This window comes from Telopea speciosissima, chromosome 1 (assembly GCF_018873765.1).
Source record: "Telopea speciosissima isolate NSW1024214 ecotype Mountain lineage chromosome 1, Tspe_v1, whole genome shotgun sequence".
Taxonomy (NCBI): domain Eukaryota; kingdom Viridiplantae; phylum Streptophyta; class Magnoliopsida; order Proteales; family Proteaceae; genus Telopea; species Telopea speciosissima.
The window spans coordinates 39802326-39823050 of record NC_057916.1 but is presented as its reverse complement, the minus strand read 5'-3'; the positions used below and the strand labels follow the sequence as shown (position 1 = coordinate 39823050).

The 20725-nt window shown below is 38.9% G+C and overlaps 1 protein-coding gene across 2 annotated transcripts; it reads left to right on the top strand.

Annotated features, from left to right (window-relative positions):
* Window positions 1-8072: 8072 nt before the first annotated feature.
* LOC122665070 (isoamylase 2, chloroplastic-like) lies at window positions 8073-18621 on the top strand. Of its 2 annotated transcripts, XM_043861140.1 has the most exons (6): window positions 8073-8294; window positions 12750-12989; window positions 16060-16171; window positions 16252-16426; window positions 16589-16829; window positions 18081-18621. In XM_043861140.1, the coding sequence occupies exons 1-6, from the start codon at window positions 8120-8122 to the stop codon at window positions 18377-18379; spliced, it is 1242 nt and encodes a 413-aa protein (XP_043717075.1). In that variant the 5' UTR covers window positions 8073-8119; the 3' UTR covers window positions 18380-18621. The 2 variants fall into 2 exon arrangements, with proteins under 2 accessions (XP_043717075.1, XP_043717066.1); XM_043861131.1 differs by lacking the exons at window positions 12750-12989; window positions 16060-16171; window positions 16252-16426; window positions 16589-16829; window positions 18081-18621 and adding an exon at window positions 9471-12338 and having other exon boundaries at window positions 8157-8294.
* Window positions 18622-20725: the final 2104 nt, after the last annotated feature.

The window sequence follows — 20725 nt, the reverse complement described above, 5'->3', positions numbered from 1 at the left end:
TCGGATCCAGTCCGATTACAAGTAGTGGCAGTGGGATCCAGATCCGGACCAAGTCCCGGAACAATTCTAAAATTGAATACTCTATTCGTTCCTGGACACAGTTTCGGTTCGGATCTGGTTACAATCCGATTTTTGTATTCGGTTCTTATCTGCTTATTACATCCGGTTACTATATCCAATTTAAATTCGGTTATGCCATTCGGTTCTCGTTCGGTTATGATATTAATGAGACAAATCAATGTTTGCTTCTCCATAAGAAACTTGTAAGAAACCACTCAATTGACACCCTTGTTCGTGACAGAATTTTTTTTTTGCAGTTTGCTTACCCCAAGGAAGATGAAGTGGTAAGGACTAAATAGAAAGAAGTGAGAATTGAAGGGTTAAGCTAACCACATAACCATCATTTAGAGCCTTTTAAATCTAATAAAATATTAGGGTTTTATGTTAATTTTTAAGACAGGTATTCGATCCGGATAGATCATCCAGATAGGTGGGTAGATCCGGATCCGATCTAAATCGAATTATAAAGACATTTTCAGATCTAAGACTTAACCATATTAAATTCGATCCTTATAAAAATTGGGTATTCGGTCCAGATCCAGATTCGATACTTGGTTATTGGTTACTCTCTTACCCCATAGCATAATAATTCAATTTGCTATCAAAAACACCCCCAGGATGATATGCGCGGTTGATCTGGGGGATCATCCGCGGCCATCATTCGAGGGTGGTTGTTGTACTAAATTTGCAAGTTCTGACTCTGGGGTTTTACATACAACCTTAATAAATTAAATAACTCACCTCACGACCATCTCCCAACATAACCATCACATTACTAGTGTCAGCAGGAGTATTTGTGGGTCCCACAAAGTATAAGTAATTATTTAGACCCGGTTTGGGCACGGGTATAACAACATATATCCCAATATTAATACAATATTGACGATTCGGTACAGGTATCTCATATTGATACTGTATCAAATCAATTGGTAAGATTTGGTACAGGTATGCGGTACGATATTGATACAATATGGTGTATTTTTAACATTATGTCCATACTGATACCGTATCAAATACTGACTCTGTACAGTTATCTCATACTAATATCATACCAAATTTATTCGATACGGTCTGGTACAGAATATTCAGTACAGAACAGGTATTGGTATATGGTACACGGTACACATTGACACCCTTACAATTAAGTCATATATCTCATTTATTTACATATGTTCGTATATATGATTTGGATGATTTTTTTTCGAAAGATTATTTTTTAATAATCTATAAACATTAAACAAAATTTTTAATTTAAAATTTGTCTATTATAAACTAATCTATAAACATTAAGCAATTTTTTTTATTAAATGTCTTTACATGCTTTTTTGTGGTTCCTTTGCCCCCTATTTATAAAAGTGTTTGTCATGTTTCTCATTGGTGTACTTCACTACGTCACTTGCTTAGAGAATTTGTCCAATTATTAATAGGAGATGGTTTTGGTTCTCTAAGCGAACTATATAGTGGAGCACACCAATGAGGTAAGGTAAAACGGTATCATATATCGGAGGGCAACAAGGACATTTCATGTGAGAAAAAAAGAGATGGACACAAAGGTGCTAGCTTACCCTCCCCAACAGGCAACAACTCTTAGAACCATTTCCTATTATTAATGTGGGAAAAAATATTGTCAGATCGCATGGATCCTATGCCCAAGCACAAGAGCACGCAAAATTATCGTCCCGCCCCAATGAAATAAAAATCTCATCCATGATGTCTTTACACGTGTTTTTATTGGCCCTTAGATTGGTGCAAGGGCTACACGACTAGGCAACATTCTCTTGCCCTATTAATATATCTGAGGCCTAAATATGAAAATTTTTAATTTCTCATTTTTCTTAATTTTACTCCAAAATCCCATTTTTCTTGATTTCTTTATTACTTACCCTCATACCTCATGTCTTGTTTTCTTTTTCCAATGAAGATCTGTAGATCCTTGGACTCCATATCTTTAAACCTCTGGTCCCATTCCACCCAGAATAAAAATGCTTGCCATCTTATCAAATGGGATAAAATCTGTCGCCCCACATCTGAAGGGGGTCTTGGTCTACGCAAAGCTGAACATCACAATCAGGCCCTCATTGTCAAACTGGGATGGAGACTCATCACCGACACATCTTCTCCATGGTCCAGGATCCTATGAGCCAAGTATTTTTCAAAATTATCTATTTTTCATCCAAAAACCTTGGCACGAAGGGGGTCCTGGACCTAGAATAGCATTGCACATACACTACCGATTCTGGAAGGTATGGTGTCTAGAAAGATTGGAAATGGTAAGACTACTTCCTGCAGGTATGATCCGTGGATACCTTCCACGAATGGTAAGTTCTTACCCCCCATGACCATGCTCTCCAATGAGTTTCATTTGGTCCATGATCTGATTCAAAATGGTATTTGGGATAGAAGTAAGCTAAATTCTTGCTTTGATATTGAATCTATCTCACGCATTGAACAGATTCCTATTTCTCACCATGAGGATGTGTAGAGGTGTACTCTAAACAAAAAAGGGGATTTCTCCACATAGCTAGTGGCCAAGCATCTTCTACATTCAACAAGCCCACCTAGGCCTTTGCTAATCCTTTGGTGGAAATTCTTTTGGAAGCTTGTTATTCATCCTAGATTTAAAATTTTCTTTTGGCGTGTTTTGCATGCAGGAATTCCTACACGGACTTTTCTCTCGAAATGGATTTTAGTCGAGCCTACATGTGTATTCTGTGGTTCATACGATGAATCGATCTGGCACCTCTTCCTTTAATGTGATTTGGTTAAGCATATTTGGGCTGCTGGCCCTCTTGGATTAAGGACTGAGCATTTCTCTGCACCCTCTTTACTGGACCTTTGTGTCTCTCTCCGTGGCAATTTTGCCTCGGATAAACAATCTTGCATTTGGTTTTTTTTAGTTTTTATTATCACTGTTTATTTCATCTGGGATGTAAACAACAAGGTTGCGTTCTGTGCTGATAAGGCCGATCCCATATTGGTCATCAAGAATGTCAATAGATGGTTAAATGATTTACATATTCATCCCCCTTGCAACAATTCAAACCCTAACCCTGACCATACCACTGACCGCACACACCTTCCCATCTACAATTTGTTACTTGCTAACATTAACTCCCACTTACTTGGTTTACTGATCGTAGGAATTTTTGAACCCGCACTTAAGCTAGCTCAGTGGGCTTTTTACCTTTTGATAGATGGACATCATATGCTAACAGATGCAGGTTGCTTACAAATTTCTGATAGCACGGAAGCAGATCTGGTTGGACTCTTCCATAGATGGCAGAAGGCAAGGAAATACTCAATTCCTTTAAAGAGCATCTGGATTACAAACAAGCGATTATATGACATGCTCACTTTTCCTTTCTCACTTCCCATATCCTGGACTTCAATAGGTGTTTATTGTGAACTTATGGAACGATTACTGAACTCTTCTAGCGTAGGAATATATTATATAACTCAAATACCTTTCAAACAATGCTCTGATAGGATCAGGGCCGACTTAGGATTGTAGTTTGCTTTGTGGTTTTAATATATTTCTTTTCTTATAAAAAAAAAATTAAAATTAAGGCATTAAGATGGGCCGAGGTTGGTGTCTGGTTTGTAGTGGCCCATGTGCTACGTAGGACTGCAACAGGGCTGGGTTGGGTTGGGCTTTTTAAAATCCCAACCCAACCTTGAATCCTCATAACTTAACCCAGGCCCATCCTGACCCTGACTCAGGGCCTAAAAAGCTCAACCCTGGCTCTGACCCTGATGGGCCCAACCCAACCTAGGCCCGCCCTGATTGGGTGTTGATTAATAACTGAATTCAAAAACTAATAGCAGAATTCAAAAACTAATAACAGAATCAACGAGAGTCGATTAACAGATACTATTTTTTGTAATCTGAGCACAAACTAAACAGAACATCACACAATCTTGCATCCAGAAACAAAACAAAAAACAGAGTTAAGGTTTAGAAATTCGTATCAGAGGAGGAGGTGCACTACTGCAAATGGTTCACTTGGCCATTAGGTTTAGAGAAGAAGAGCGAAAATAGTCGGAAAAAAAAAACCACTTAACGAAATAAAAAAATGAAGTAAAAAAAAAAACCCAAAATAAGAAGAGGAGGTGACACTAGAGGAGTTGTTGTCGGAAGATGAAGTGATGATGTAGATCGATGTCGCCTAAGGCCCTGAGCCTAAAGAGGAGGTACTCAGTAGTCAGTAGGTTCTTCTTCTTCTCTTCGATTTTTTTTTTCTTCTTTTGAAACAAAAAGTAGAAGAAGAAAGAAAGAAAAAGACAAAAAAAGAAAAAAAGAAAAAAAGAAAAAAAACAAACTGAGAAGAAGAAGAAAATGAATTTTTTTAAAAAAAAAAGTTACTAGAGGGAGGAAGCACTCGCCGGAGGAATGAAGCAGTGAGCAATCGCCCAAAGGATGAAGGTATAATCACAAATACGAAACCCTAAACCCTTTCTCTTCAATTTTATTTTGGTGAGATTTATAATATTTTTTTGATATTTATATTTAGTTATCCCATGTAGCGCAAGTGCATTGAACCCTATACACAATTAGGGTCAACATCAGGGTTAAAATCAGTGTTGGGCTCAGCTTGAGGTTTCAACTTTGGCCCGGCCCAACCCTGACTCAAGGTCAGAAATATCCGGCCCTGACCCACCCTCAGTGCCAGAAATCTTTAGCCCAGGACCCGTTCAGGCTCAGGGTTGGCCAAGGCGAGTTCGGGCCGACAGGGCCAAACTTACACCCCTAGTGCTAAGTATGTTGTTGACATACAAAATTGCATTTTCATGGGTGTTCGTAGGGGTGTCAATGGGTCTGTTCGGTCCAGTTTCGGTTCGGGTTTTTTGGTTTCAGTGTGGCTTTTAGAGAAACCGAGACCAATCCAATAAGAATTTTTTAGTTTTGGCTCGGTTTCGATTTTGGTGCGGTTTGGTTTCGTATCAGTTTCGATTTATGATAACGGGTTGATATCGGTTTGGATTCGGTTCGGTGCCGGGTTTTTTAAAACAAATTGGGTTCGATTTGTGCCTATTTTCTTCTTTTTCTCTTTTCAACTACATAAAATATTTCATTAACCTCAAACTTAAAAAGGAGATCAATGGAACAAGCATTGTTACAAATCTATTTCCCTATTTTCATAACCTCATACTCATTGATTTGTAACAATTTATCTTACAACCATAAATTTGCTCACTAATATTGAAATCAATTCAATGATTCATAACCTTATACTCATTATTTTCTTATCGGTTTCATTCGGTTCAGTTTTTGGTTTGTTATCGGTCGGTCCGGCGCGGTCTGGTTTTCAACCGGTCCCGTCATACCCCAGTCCAAAACCAATCCAATAAGGATCGGTTCGGTTCGGTCTAGGGTTTTTTCGATCGTTTCGGTCGGTCTTAACGGTTTGGCCTAGGTTTTGACACCCTTTGGTGTTTGGGTCAAGGTTATGTAAATTGAAATAGAGATCAATTCGGTCACAGTAGATTCCGATCCGAATCACCTAAAATTGGATCTTAGTTAGTCGGAATTGGTCAGAATCAGCTTGATTGGTCATGATCAATTTCGATCCGAATTGGTGATTGGTCTACACTTGGGTGTTTAGTATGTATGTCAAACAAGGGAGATGATTCCTCATGATGCCAATGTGGGGGAAATCTCCCACACCACTCCAATGGCGTTGTAGATAATGCTATCATTAACATGTGACACTATGTGGTCAGGTAAGAAAGAAAAAACAATAAAAAAATCCAAGTGAAAAAGCAATAATACATTAATGTAATGGAAAATTTTGCCCATCAAATAAGGAAAAAGAATCTTATTGGTCGCGTGTGTTGCGTCAAGAAACCTTCTGATCAGATCTCCGAGAGGAAACTTACACAGAGGAACAAGTGAGCAAGAGAGAGCCGATCATCTCTGGCAGGGAACTCTCCGATGCCTAAGTCAGACTTCTCTTGCAACAGATAACCTCAAAGAATTCAAAAGTGGCCTTCATGTGGATCATACCTTGTTATTTATAGAATTGGCTAGATAGAGTGGGGTGGTGATGGAGAGTCCTTTATTAGCAAGTCCGATATTTTAAGTGGGGGATCCTGTAGTAGAGTCCTACTAGGAAAGAATTTCCTCTAGATGGTAAGAGTCCATCTTTGGTTAGGATACGATACATGGCCGCCAATTAGTCGGTTAACCTCCTTGATTTGTTGAGCTGGCACTCCAGATACCTCAAAGGCGGCTAACCGTTGATGGTGTGTGTGATAGAGTCGGTTGCCACTGATGGCACCGACCTTTGAGCCTTGGGTTCACTGATTCACCCTGGCCGATCTCTTCGGGTTGGCTAGGTTTAATTAATGCCTCGATCCGATCCATAGGCATGGGTCCGGTCTATCATGCTCGGCTGATGCTACTGTCGAGATAACTTGGCGTGTTCGGCTCTTTACTTAGTCAGGTTGTCTAGGACCCCTGTCATCAATATGACGGCTCTGACTCGTTCCTTGTCAATCTTCGCCCGGGCTCGAGCCCTTGCATTGGGTTGGGATCTGCCACGTGGTTGGCTGCGATTGATGGGTATATTCATGGTTTTATGACTGTGGTTCCTGTGCCCAGACATAGGATTGCACGAAACTACTACTCAACCCTTAGTGAACTACGAAATCTCGTTTTGTCAAATGTTCCTACATGCGCTCTTATTGGTCCCTGCACTGGTGTAGGTGCTACACGACCAGTCAATGATCTCTTACCCATCAAGGGAAAGAGATCACTACCTGGGTCTCTAGAGCACGTGTGCAAGCATCACTTTGGGAGGGATTTCCGCCTGTCCATGGGGGCAGCACAATACTTTTGCGCACTTCTGTGTCTTGTCGTAGGAGTCACGCAGGCCATGCGACCAGGTAGCGTTCTTTTCCCCCTAAAATAAATCACTTTTGCCTATACTCTCGATTTGTATCATATCGTATTGGTATTAGGTATCGACAATATGCCATATGCATGATACAATAGCGATGCATTGTTCAATGCATATTACAAGGTTACAATAAAAAAAAAAAAATATTGAAAATCAAACATAAACAATAGACTATTCAAAAAAAGGTGGGTAGGATTGAAGGAATCGATGGATTCTGGATTCTGAATTCTGATTCAAAAGAAGGTTAGGTAGGAAGCGATCGGATTCAAATGTTTTTTTTAATCAAACGGTTCACTCGATTCGATTCCCCATTCCATTATTATCCATGGGAAGGGATGTAAACGGGTATCCGAAAACTCGAGTTCAATTCACACCTGTATTTGTTTAGGGGTATTCAAATTTTTATCGAATAGTTTGGAAAAAAATTTATCCGAACTGAATAGATATCCAACTAATGGTATAGAGGGTTTTTGAAGATTCAACATGTTCTAAAGAATGAAAAAATGAGAATTTTGAGATTAAAACATGGATTGAGAGTGAATTGTATCCGTTGGGGGGAGAAAGGTCTGGGTTACTCAAGTTAAAAATGTAAACAGATAATCGAAAATTCGAATTCGATTCGCATCCGTAGCCGGACAGGAAATATCCGATCCGTTTAATTGTAAGTTCTTTTTAAATTTTAAAAGAGGGCTAAAGAAAATGATGGAAAATCGACCCTAAAGCATATTCCATCAATCCATCATCATCTACAGTAGAAATCCATACCCCATTCGCTGGTTCAGTGGTTCGTTCGTCATTGATCTCTGGTCTGACTTCTGAGGCACTTCAATAATCTAAGCCATAGAATTTATGAACTTTTTAATCTCAAATTGGGATCAGATAAAATGATGCATTCAACGGACCTGATCATCACATTAGTTCATTATATTATATTTTTATCTCTCACGATTAATTAATTTCAATTGTTAAGACGCAATTAACGGATCGGACAGTCAGATGGAGAAACGTCTGGAGTTCACCATAAACTATTGAGGCATGGTAGTGGAACAACGACCCTCGGCCTCACCATTCTAAAATCTAAAATCCACACTTGTGCGGTCCAAAATCTCCATAATCCATCATAGAAGAGAGAGAGAGGGAGAAGAAGAAGAAGAAGAATAATGTCTTGCTTGGCGTCTTGCTGTGCAGCTGCTACTTGCGGTCTATGTACTTCTGTGGCATCTGAAATCTCGAGACGATCGGCCAGGCTTGCTTATTGTGGTTTATTCGGTGCTTCTCTCATTGTCTCATGGATTTTCAGGGAGGTTGCAGCTCCTCTCATGGAGAAGATTCCATGTCAGTAATTAATTCTTCACTCTTTCACTTCTTTCAATTAGCTTTCTTCGATTCTTCCTTGTAATTTCCCGGTAAGAATATCATCTCATGTTTACTCTGTACAGTCTTTGAGATCTTCAATCGAATTTCTCTGGTTCTGTTTTAATTAGGTGATGTTAGATTTAATAATGCAAGTCTGTTGTAATCCGGGCCTTCTGCAATCTTTAGGAATTTTTTCCAACTGGGTTTCTCTTTGTCTTGGGACTTGAGTTAGCTTTATCAGTTTGATGATTGAGGCCCTCTAGTTGTCGTTGACCTTCTCTTTAACTTTCGTGCCTTTTAAGTTTTAAGTTTTCCTCAGTTGGGTTTCTATCTTCAGTTTTATTGATGAACATGAAAGAAAAGTTACAAATTTTTTTTTTCATTCACTAACCTTTTCCTCTTTGGGAATATTTCCAAATCATATTGTGATGGACCATGCTGTAGAAAGGGGGGGGGGGGGTGGAGGTATTGTTTATTCACACTGGCTTCAAGAATCTGATAAACTGAGTCTTCCAGAGAGACTGACCTGTTTTATGTTTTGTTTATTTCTGTCTTTTTAATTATAAATTCAGTATTAACGTATAGAACTCATTAGGTTAACCATACAATGATACACCCGGGGGGGGGGGGGATGAGGGAGTCCTCTAATATGTTCCTGCTGGTTTTGCTTAGTTTGTCCTGGGTTCTGGAAAAAATGGTTCCATTTTCCGCCTAATTCAGCTCTTGACATTTTTTTTGTCTAGTCTTTTCCTTGTAGGTCTTTTGGATGGTGGAGAATTTGAAAATTGCTGCCATCTCAAGAGAAAATCCCCGACTTTGAATCCTTTGCTAGTTTCTGTTTTATATGAAGATTCAGTACTGTCCTTTAGAGTTTAGACAGTCACTTGGACCTTTTGATTGGGTTTTCTTCTCCACTTTCATCTTTGATTTTTTGAGACAATTGAAGTTTCCGTGAAGATCCGCTTTGATCCAGCATCTCAGTAGTATTTCAATTTGTGGAACAAGACTTGGTACAACCAGACATTTATGCTCTCAATGACTGGATCTCGTTTGCTTACAGCACTCCAATGTAGTATAAGTTAGTTGCTTTACAATATCTTCTCCTATGTATAGTTTATACTCATTCTGTTATCTGATTCTTCTTCACTCCTACAGAGAACCCAGGAAATTCTATAGGCAAATCTCCTCCTAGCTTGCAAGGGTTTTTCTACTGCTTTCCAATTTTGGTTTGCTTTACTTTTTGAAAGATCGATGGCAGCTCTTCAGCCTTCACTTCCAGTACAATTACACCATCCAAACCATGGAGCTATCAAACTGGCAATGTTAACAACTGTCTCCTGTTATTATGATCGAAGGAAAAGGGTCCACAATGTAAAGAAAACTGAAATGGGAAAAAACCATTTCAATAGAAAAGGTTTGAGAGATTTAACTGGGAATATTCAACGGGTTCTTGATGTCAAAATCTTTGCTGCACCAAAAATTTCTGTTGATGAAATTGGAACAAGGTTGGATAGTAGCAAAGTTGAAGTGGAAAAGGGGTCAACTTATGCATTCAGAACAGAATTTGGTGGTCTCGTAAAGGTATTTGTTGGAAGAAAAAATATGAAATATGCAATTAATATTGAAGTTTCATCTTTGCCCGTGTGTGGTAGTGAGGATAAATTGGTGCTAAGTTGGGGCTTGTTCAGATCTGATTCATCATGTTTTATGCCTCTTGCCCCCCAAAGTTTGGCTCCAGAAACCAGGTCAAATACCTTTGAAACCCCATTTGAGCAGAAAACTTTGGCCAGGTATGCCCTACAGCTGGAGTTCGAATCCAATGAGGCTCCCTTCTATCTCTCTTTTATACTGTACTCATCTGGTAGTGGTTCAAATAACATAAGAATAAGAAGCCATAGGAAGACAAATTTTTGTGTGCCTGTTGGCATCAGTTCAGGGTATCCTGCACCATTGGGCGTTTCCTTTTCAAGTGACGGATCAGTAAATTTTGCCCTTTTCTCAAGTAATGCTGAAAGTGTAGTCTTGTGTTTGCAGAATGAGATGACAGATCAACCCTCTTTAGAGATTGATCTAGATCCATACATTAATCGAACTGGTGATATTTGGCATGTCTCAATGGAAAGTGTTGGGCCATATGTGTGCTATAGTTACCGATGCCGGGGAACTACTATTGGGAGTGGAGGAGATAGACTTCATGAACCCCATGTTCTCTTGGACCCGTATGCTAAAATTCTCAAATACTTGTCTCCCGATCAACCTGGATCCATTTCCCTTCGGAAGTGTCTTGGGCACTTACGCACAGCACCTGCTTTTGATTGGGCTGGTGATGTCCACCCTCGTTTGCAAATGGAGACACTAGTTGTTTATCGATTGAACGTAAAGCACTTTACTGAGGACCGGTCCAGTCAGGTAACTGCTGATGTTGCAGGGACTTTTTCTGGTGTAGTTGAGAAGCTAAACCATTTCAAAGGACTTGGTGTTAATGCAATCTTACTAGAGCCTTTATTTCCTTTTGACAAACAAGAAGGGCCTTATTTCCCTTACCATTTCTTTTCACCTGTGAATTTATATGGACCCACTCATGATGGAATATCCACTATTAATGCTTTGAAGGAGATGGTCAAAAGACTGCATGCCAGTGGCATAGAGGTTTTATTAGAAGTTGTTTTCACCCATATTGCAGAAACTGGAGATTCCTCTTGCCGGATGGGAGCACTCAGGGGGATTGATAATTCATCCTATTTTGTTGCTGATGGAGATGTTGACTCAAGAACTAGAAATGCCTTGAACTGCAATTATCCTATTGTGCAGCGAATGATTTTGGATAGTCTTCAGCATTGGGTCACTGAATTTCATATTGATGGTTTTGTTTTCATGGATGCATCATCTCTCTTGAGAGGGTCAAACGGTGAATACTTATCCCGTCCTCCTTTGGTTGAGGCCATTGCTTTTGATCCACTACTCTCGAAAAGTAAAATTATAGCTGACTGCTGGGACCCAAGCGGCGTGGTGTCAAAAGAAATACGTTTCCCGCATTGGAAGAAATGGGCAGAAATGAACACAAGATTTTGTCATGATGTAAGACAATTTTTGAGGGGTGAGGGCGTTCTTAGTAACCTTGCAACACGGCTTTGTGGGAGTGGGGACATTTTTTCTGATGGTCGGGGTCCTGCATTCTCTTTTAATTTTATTGCAAGGAACTCTGGACTTCCTCTTGTGGACTTGGTCAGTTTCAGTAGCAATGAGCTCTCTTCAGAATTAAGTTGGAACTGTGGGGAAGAAGGTCCAACAAATAGAACTGTTGTCCTTGAAAAACGGCTTAAACAGATCCGTAATTTTCTTTTTATTTTGTACATATCACTTGGTGTTCCTGTCCTTAATATGGGAGATGAATGTGGTGAATCAGCTGGTGGTTCCCCATCATATGGTGACAGGAAATCTTTTGATTGGGGTGCTCTTAAGACAGGCTTCGGTGTTCAAACAACAAAGTTTATTAGATTCCTGAGTTCACTTAGAATGAGAAGATGTGATCTTCTCCATAAGAGGAACTTCATGAGAGAAGAAAATATTGACTGGCATGGAAGTGACCAATCTCAACCAAGATGGGAGGACCCATCATGCAAATTCCTAGCCATGACATTGAAGGTTGACAGAGATAATAGTCAGTTTAACTCAAAATCATCTCATATCGTGGGAGACTTATATATTGCCTCCAATTCTAGTGACCATCCAGAGATTGTTATTTTACCTCCTCCCACAGAAGGAATGACTTGGCTTCGTTTGGTGGACACGGCTCTTCTGTATCCAGGGTTTTTCTCTACAAGCGGGGATCCTGTCCTTGAACAGATGAAAGGATTATTAGCTTATGAAATGATGGCTCACAGCTGTGTTCTATTTGAAGCTCAGAGTTTAAGTGGCTGAGATTGATCTTTTTCACTGATCTTTGTGGGTGTACAAGTTTAAGGGTCCTTTTGATGTTTATTGTTTACAGTTATGAAGAATCATGAACTAAAATGTCAATAAGAAAAAAGCTTAAAGAAAACATTTCAATAAGAAGGCAATGCTGCTTTTGTTCCTTGTTATGTATCTGGGTCTCTCTATCCATCTGTACTACTCCTTTGTTATTTTTCTAAACTTGAGACTTATAAGGAGAGGAGGACAACTCAAACTCAATTTGTCCCAACTAAATTGGGTTGGCTACATGAATGCTGAAATAGGTTACATGCTCTTGTTACTTTGCTTTAGGATATCAGTTTGTGGTTTGCAAAGTGCTTGTCACTTTAGTTATTAATTAGAAACTCTTGAACATTTTTCCATTTTTGGTTGAGTTCTTCACAGTATGGATCATATTTTTTCTTTTGGTAGCGCTTTGAAATGGTGCCTTGAAAGTAAACACTTCAATCATGCATCAACTTGTTCCTTTTTCGTTTACAGGGATAAATACCTTTGCTCACACTCCCTCAAAGGAATGGTTTCAAACGAGTGCTGTTCTTCGTGTCAGCTTGGGAAATTTCTTATTTTTTGCAACATTTGCCCTTATAATGATTGGTGTAAAGGACCAGAATGATAGACGAGATTCATGGCAGCACGGTGGATGGATTCTTAAGGTTGTGGTGTGGGCTTTGCTCATCATCCTCATGTTTTTCCTTCCAAATTCCGTCATCACAATCTATGGTCAGTTTCCTTTCTCTCTCTCTCAATTCGAATTGGGTTTCAATATTAGTTTCTATCTAGCTAATTTTCTTTTCAATTCCAGGTTTTATTAGGCAAACAATTTCAAGCTGGTTTTCATTATTAGATGTTTGTCTTTGTAGTATTGCCCATTCATATTATTTAGGGAAACTGGAAAGTACTTAGTAATAAAGGGAAGAAATTATCCTTTTGGTCCATGATACATCGGGGAGTTCAGGAGGCAGAGAAAATCTAGCCAAAGTTGACTAGATGACCAACCTAAGCTAGGAGATCCTGAATCTGCTGTTAGATGGCACACATTCTGTGGATTCAGGACCTGCGATTTTGGTGTTGTCTGACCAAGGAATTTTCTGGTGGAAAATTAACTCACTTATTGATCAAGAAAAGTTCCATGAGGGGACCCACCAGATGGCTAGTTCTATATGTACAACGGATGCAGTTCAAGGAAGAAGACTGTTCATGCAGTACCAAGAATTAAAGTATCGGCGTGGTGATTTTAAGAGACGTATCGGATCAGAGATAGGCTAAAGATACGCATGGAAATACACTTTGGAGCAAAAAACAATATGAATAAGCAATATATAACATGTATCATGCATAAACACTAAAATGGAGAACTACATATAACGAGACAAGTGCATTCCATTGAAATTGTATAATTTTCCAACATCCAAATGCCTTGGTTTTTGCAAGGAAAAAAAAACCATGATAAACAATTTTTGTTTTTTGGTGAAATTTCATGAATACGAGTACAAATCCTTGCAAAAGATCATGTTTGATGCCATGATTTACTTGTTTTTACTTAAATCCATGGATTTATAGCAAACAAAGTTCTATAAACAAGGATTTAACCAAAAAAACAAAGAACAAGGTCTTTGAAAACCTACCTTATCTGGGAACTTCTCCTTCAATCTCTGATTTCATCCACTTAAATGATTGAAAGAAAGGTTTGTTGGTTGAATCTGATTCGTATTTGATACTTGAATGTAAATCCCAAGTCAAGAAATTGGAAAAGAAGAGGTTGAGAGCAACGATTTGGAGTCTCGGGTGGTTATTTCCGTCTTTAGAACTTATTTCACTCTGTTTTGAGTTCTGAAATGTGTACACGAGGGTTTTAATGGGTTGACGAGATGTATCACACCATATTGACCGTATCGCATACATAGTTGTCATGGTGTCCTGGCACTGGAGAGGGTTGCATGGCGACCTACGCCATGGCGACCCTCTTCGATTTCTTCTTCCTGTCTTCGATTTCTTCTTCCCTCTTCGATTTCTTCTTTCCCTCTTCAATTTCTTTCGATTTCTTCTTTCCCTCTTCGATTTCTTCTTCCTGTCTTCTTTACCTCTTCGATTTCTTTCGATTTCTTCTTTCCCTCTACGATTTCTTCTTCGATTTCTGAATTTTCTTCTTAAAACTTGAGAAACAATAGAGAAAAAATAAAACATGGCTTGAGTATACATCTATTAACACATTAAAAATAGAGAAAATAAAAAATAAAACATGGCTTGAGTATACATCTATTAGCATATTAAAAATAGAGAAAATAAAAAATAAAACATGGTCGACATGCTCGCCATGTCAACGCCGCGGGCGACATGTCGATATATCGACGTGACACCCCTCCACCGACTTGGATCGCCGTGACGCCGTGACAACTATGATCGCATAGTATCGAGCTGTATCAGCCAATACGTACTGATACTTTTTATTTTTTTTCAAACCCTTAAATTGACGTATCGGTGAATACCATATCGGCCGATACAGTGCAATACTTATCAATACATAATATTTTCAAAAAAAAAAAAAGATACGTATCGATACCTTGCGATACTGATACTTACCGGCCGATGTGATACGATATGGTGTGATACTATAAACCATGCATGGTACTGTTCATGTGGACTTGGTGTGAGTCCCGTGAAGCCAGCTTGCGTGGGAGAGATTTGGAGCTGCAAAGATCTTTTTGGAGTTTCTAATTACTTTTTGTGTCTATTTTCTTGTAATAGCTACTTAGTGAACAAGTTTGGCTAAGTAGGAGTTTCTATTCTAGTTACTTTATATTTCCGTTGTATTAGTTTCCTTTTTTTGTATAGATTGCTTGGCAGTAGCTGCTCCCCACGCATTAGGGAGTTTTTTTCTTTGTAATACTCTAGTTGCTATTATAAATAAAGAGCAAAGGCTGCACAGTCCTCCATTTTGGCTGTTAACAATAGTGTCCTGTGGTGAATCAGTCACAACCAAGGTGGTGAAGCCCAACCACAGGCCATTGGTGGTGAAGCCTATTGGTCATATCCTTTTCTTTCTTCTTTCTTCCCTACCTTTCCTCTTTCAGTCAGCTCTGTTCAGCAGGACTCCACCAGTTATTCTTCACTGCCATGGGCTCTTATCTGGTGATATCAGTACTTCCTTTGGTGGATTGACCTACCACAATTGATCTTCAAGTTTGTAGTAAGTTCTATTATTTCGTAGCTTTGTTTTCATGTCTCCAATGTGATATTTTGACAGCAACGGGATTTGATTTTCAGCCATTGATTTCTGGTAATCTAACCATCATATTGGGCTGAAAATAAACTATGTTATTCCCCTCCCCATCTACTTCCTTCGACCTAAGTATGGTGTTCATAGGATTGTGAGATCTTGATTTATACTAGTTCCCCTGACTTGCCACTTTCTGTCCTTATATCTTTCTGCCTATCCAACCGTTAATCTCTTTTAGATTTTTACCATCTAGTCACCCCCATAGGAATCCTATGATATATCAGTTTCAGCTTCATAAGGCTTTTAGTTTGCAAGTTCTATTTACTTCAAGTTTTCTGCCATATTCCTCAGATTTAGGTTCACTGCGATTCTGGTTTCTTTAGGCTAGTGTTTGCTTTGTTTTAGCATAGCTTACCTCATCAACAACACTGCATGCAGACAGCTTAATCCTACAGTTGGTATGACGACCTTGTAACCATTTCTTGTACCTGACTTGTAACTCTTCTGATGTCCATATATTTTCCTTCATTTGATATCAGCTTCATGAACTAATGTTTGGATTCTTATTTCCAGAAACACTGTCAAAATTTGGTTCAGGACTGTTTTTGCTGGCTCAAGTGATTATGCTGCTAGACTTTACACACACATGGAATGATGCATGGGTGGAGAAAGATGAACAGAAGTGGTAGATACAAGTCCTCGCATGTTATCATTTTTCTTCTCATGGTATTGTGTCTCATGCTAATACTATTAATCTTACCACAGGTACATGGCTTTACTTGCAGTATCAGTTGGGTGCTACCTTGCAGCATTTACCTTCTCAGGAATTCTATTTATTTGGTTCAACCCCTCTGGCTATGACTGCGGCCTTAATGTTTTCTTCATTGTCACGAGCATGATCCTTGCTTTTGCGTTTGCAATTATTGCATTGCATCCACAGGTATGGAAAATCTGTCATAAAAAGTGCTTCAATGAAATAATAAAGAATTTATAAATAAAAACAAGAAAGTAGAAAACAGGTGATGGGACTTTCCTTGTATTTATGATGCTCTATTTGATATGGACTTAAGAACTTAAAAGGTGATTATGGGCTACAAACCAGGTGAATGGCAGCCTCTTGCCTGCTTCTGTAATTTCTGTGTATTGCGCATATGTTTGCTACACTGGCCTCTCAAGTGAGCCTCGAGATTATGAATGCAATGGCCTCCATAAGAATTCTAAAGCAGTGTCTATGGGTACCCTCATTCTTGGGATGCTTACAACCGTTCTCTCAGTCGTGTACTCTGCTGTTCGTGCTGGATCATCTACAACCTTTCTGTCCCCACCATCCTCACCCAAATCAGGTAAATGAACTGAATGTGATCCTTCTTATCCGTCTTAAATCCTAGACCAGGCACAGGAACAGTTGTGACTCGCTAAATATAAAAAGGCAAAAGGATATTGCTTCTTGAGAGGAGACCAATTTTCAACTTTTGATCTGACCTTTACTTGTTAACCAATATTTTTGAGCTATAAGAAAAGTAAACGGGGAAATCTTAGGCTGTGTTTGGTATGCATTCTTGGAATGCATTCTTAGTCGATTTTGCATTCTTGGGCAATAAAAACAACTAATTTTATCATCCAAGAATGCAAAATCGACTTAGAATGCGTTCCAAGAATGCATACCAAACGCTGCCTTAGTGTACAAGGATTTGTGATATGCCTTATATAACAAGGTCACGTTTTCTTACCATGTGGCATAATTTGAATGCATGCAAGTGAGTCCATTTGATAGTTGACCTATACCCATCTCATCCATCAAATTTCAGCCTAAATAAGCATGGGAAGGGGCTAAAATGTTTCATATATTGTGACGATGCTATTTCACTATAAAAGAATCTAATTTTATTTCCTTAATATTATTATCACTTCGATCCCAATTTAACACACTTCTACTTGTATTGAGCTGAAATTTGACCAATGATATGGGTGTAGGGTCCTCTATCTTATGGACCTGCCCATGTTTGCCAATGTTAGAGTTTTGTGACATGCCTCATGTAACAATCCTTTGTGACCTGAATCTTGACCCAAAGTAAAATCACAGATCATATGAAAACACCTAAAACATGTGCATGTTTTGGCTGAGAGGGCAACTGAAGCACTCACTTATCATCCCATAAATCTGTCCAAAGGATTCCATACTATGTCATAAACATGGAATTCAACTGCCAAATAGTGGACCACTTTGGTACTACTAACTTGAATTTGATTCACCATAATAATTAAAATATACTTGCCTTGCCCTAGGACTTGCACTTTCTTACCATCTAGAAAATTCGATTTATCAAATAGTCATGCTCTATCCAGTTATGCCATTTTTGGTTTGGGTTCTTTTAAGTTACCCAGCCTGGTGGATCTCACTTGCACTTAGGATTGTTGTGGTTGATATATTAGTATTTATCGTTCACATCCACAATACTGGTATCTTTAAAGTATTTTTTTTCGGAAATGGCGAAATTGACCAAGCTCCGTTGATTGGAGTCTTGAAATTTGGCAAGAAGTTCCTCTGTCATTCCTGAGTTATTGAACCATCTGAAAATTGTACCTGTCCTCAGGTGTGAAGCGACCACTTCTTGAATCAGATAAGTTGGAGGAAGGAAAAGAAAAGAAAGAAAAGGACACTGAAGCCCGGCCAGTTAGTTACTCTTATGCATTCTTCCATCTGATATTTGCTCTTGCTAGCATGTATTCGGGTATGCTTCTCACAGGGTGGACCAGCTCAACAGAAAGCACAGAACTTATAGATGTTGGTTGGACATCGGTATGGATTCGGATTTGCACCGAGTGGGTCACTGCAGCACTGTATGTGTGGACAGTTATTGCCCCTCTGATCTTTCCTGACCGAGAATTCTAGGATTGTATGAATTATGATTCCACTTTCTAGATAACCTCTTTCACCTGGGCTGTATATATTTGCATATATATTGGGGAGTTTTTTTTTTTGTATTATATGTAATGTCTGTTATATTATGTGCCATGTTAAATTGTACTTTTAACAGAAGTAGTATCCAACATGAGGAACTTGGAACTGATGGGGGGAAGTTAATTGGGTTTATAGCACCCATTTGATTAGCTTCTTAATAAAAGGAGTTGATGGAGATAATACTCCTGCAAACAAGATCAATAAGAGCATGATACTGTCACAATACATTGCCAATTGAAATATGTGAATAATGGTTTTCTCAGGCTGCTTGAATGGGATTTGATTTGGAAGTATGCCAGTAGATAAACAATGAGGAAGGTCCAGAAACCTAACCATTGTGGGATATTTTATCTACTTACAGGAACTTCTAATGAGGTTTGTGTCCTGCTCTTTGTTACCAACGTGTTTTTTTCTACCTGCTACGACCAAGTCAGGAAGAATGCTGAAAACAGTTTGGCAAGTTATGGAGGTTAGAGGTTTTTCTGAGCAAGCGGCATAGAAGAGTGTATCAATGAGGTGCAGCGCAATGGTTTTGTACAAAGGAGAGCAGCAAAGTCATTTCCTCTTTCCTTTTATGGAAAAAGAGAAAAACTCGAGACAGAAATTCAGATGCATTATCCTCGACTGACTGGATAACTAACCTACTCGCCACTGAGATCACATAATCATTTTTACAAGTTATAGTTACATTTAACAAAGACAATATATAGGATATTGTTTATAGGATATTAAACAAGTCTCAAGGCCACTCAGCTTGGGTATCTGCATCAGCTTGCCACTGCTTATTGCAAATCCTCAGCAAGGTCATTTTATGTGAAGATGAGAGATAGCAAGTAGAGTGTTGGTTTACCCTTCCCTGCCAGCTTAGAGGACCTTTTTTCATTATTCAAACACCTTCTGGTACTTTGCATAGGAAAACAATTTATCACGACATTAGTGTACTATCGCCCTATCACATAGGATTTTTTTTTATTCTCCTGCCTTGATCAGGTAGGCCTCATGTGGATGATACTGGTTTCCTACACTCCCGACTATCCAATTAGGCCTATAATGTCTCCACACAAATGACAACCCTATTGCCGCCCACATGTCAACTGCTTAAAGAACAAAGAACTTTGGACTCTCCTTCTCCTTGGTATAAATTCCATTTGTATTTATGACCTATTTATGAGAAATTACTTGGAAAAATAAGTTATAGGTCAAAGAATTTCTGGTTTTGTTTTTTAGCATCTGATCCAACTTTTAGAGATTTTTGAAACCTTATACAGGAGTTCTTTTAACCGTTGCAGAGTTGGAGCTATCTACTTCATTAAAAAAAATCATTTTAGAAGATAATCACTACCATGGGCTATAACCCTAAAATGGTAAGACAAGCCATCGATAAATTGCATTAATCAAACCTTCCGTCATCCAATTGGACACTCGTGATCTCATCTGTTGAGACTTGAGATGAGTTTGATTTACCACTACCAACTCAAATGGTTGCCCATGGTTTAACCTATCTCTCTTTCTTCCAAAAGACCTCAATGCAACCAGTTTTTTCTGTAGAAACTTCACTACTACCTTAAAAGAATGTGGTAGCAGGCATGATGCAATTAAGATTGTCCAATTGGATCAATCTGATCTGAAAACTTTATTTTGACCCATAGTGGGGTTCTATAAACCTTGGGACTTCTTATTTTTTAATAGGAAAAAAGTTCCCTACATGAGACGCAGAGGCCACGCACCCGAACACATTTTGGGGGGGGGGGGGGCAAAGTTCCCTGCACTTAGTTTAATTTGTTGGAGTTGGAGGGCCTTCAGCATATCTTACTCTAATGTTTAAGTAATGATAGATTTAGGTTAAAAACATTTGGTCTTTGAAAGGGCAAGATACACTAGCTCAACATCACACCTCAGTGATAGGGCTCTTATTTTTTAGGTAATTTACACATACCACCCCTGAGGTTTGATGAAAGGATAATTTTACCCCCTAGTTTTGAAAAATTCTGCGTACCCCCCTGAGGTTTGCAAACAGTAACAAATAAGCCCACTGTGTGAGTTCATGACTAACAGTGTTAAAAATAAGAGGTGAACTGACAAAATTACCCTTGCAAGAAAAGGAAAAACAAAAAAAAAACCTGCAACTCATCTTCCCCAAACGATTTGGGGAAGATGAGTTGCAGGTATCCTGAAAATCTTCTCTCTTCGTTGGATATTATTGATTTCTGAAGAGGAAGGAAAGACAGGTATGAACTCGACCCATCGTCTTGATTGTGTTCATATGGAGATTCTGTT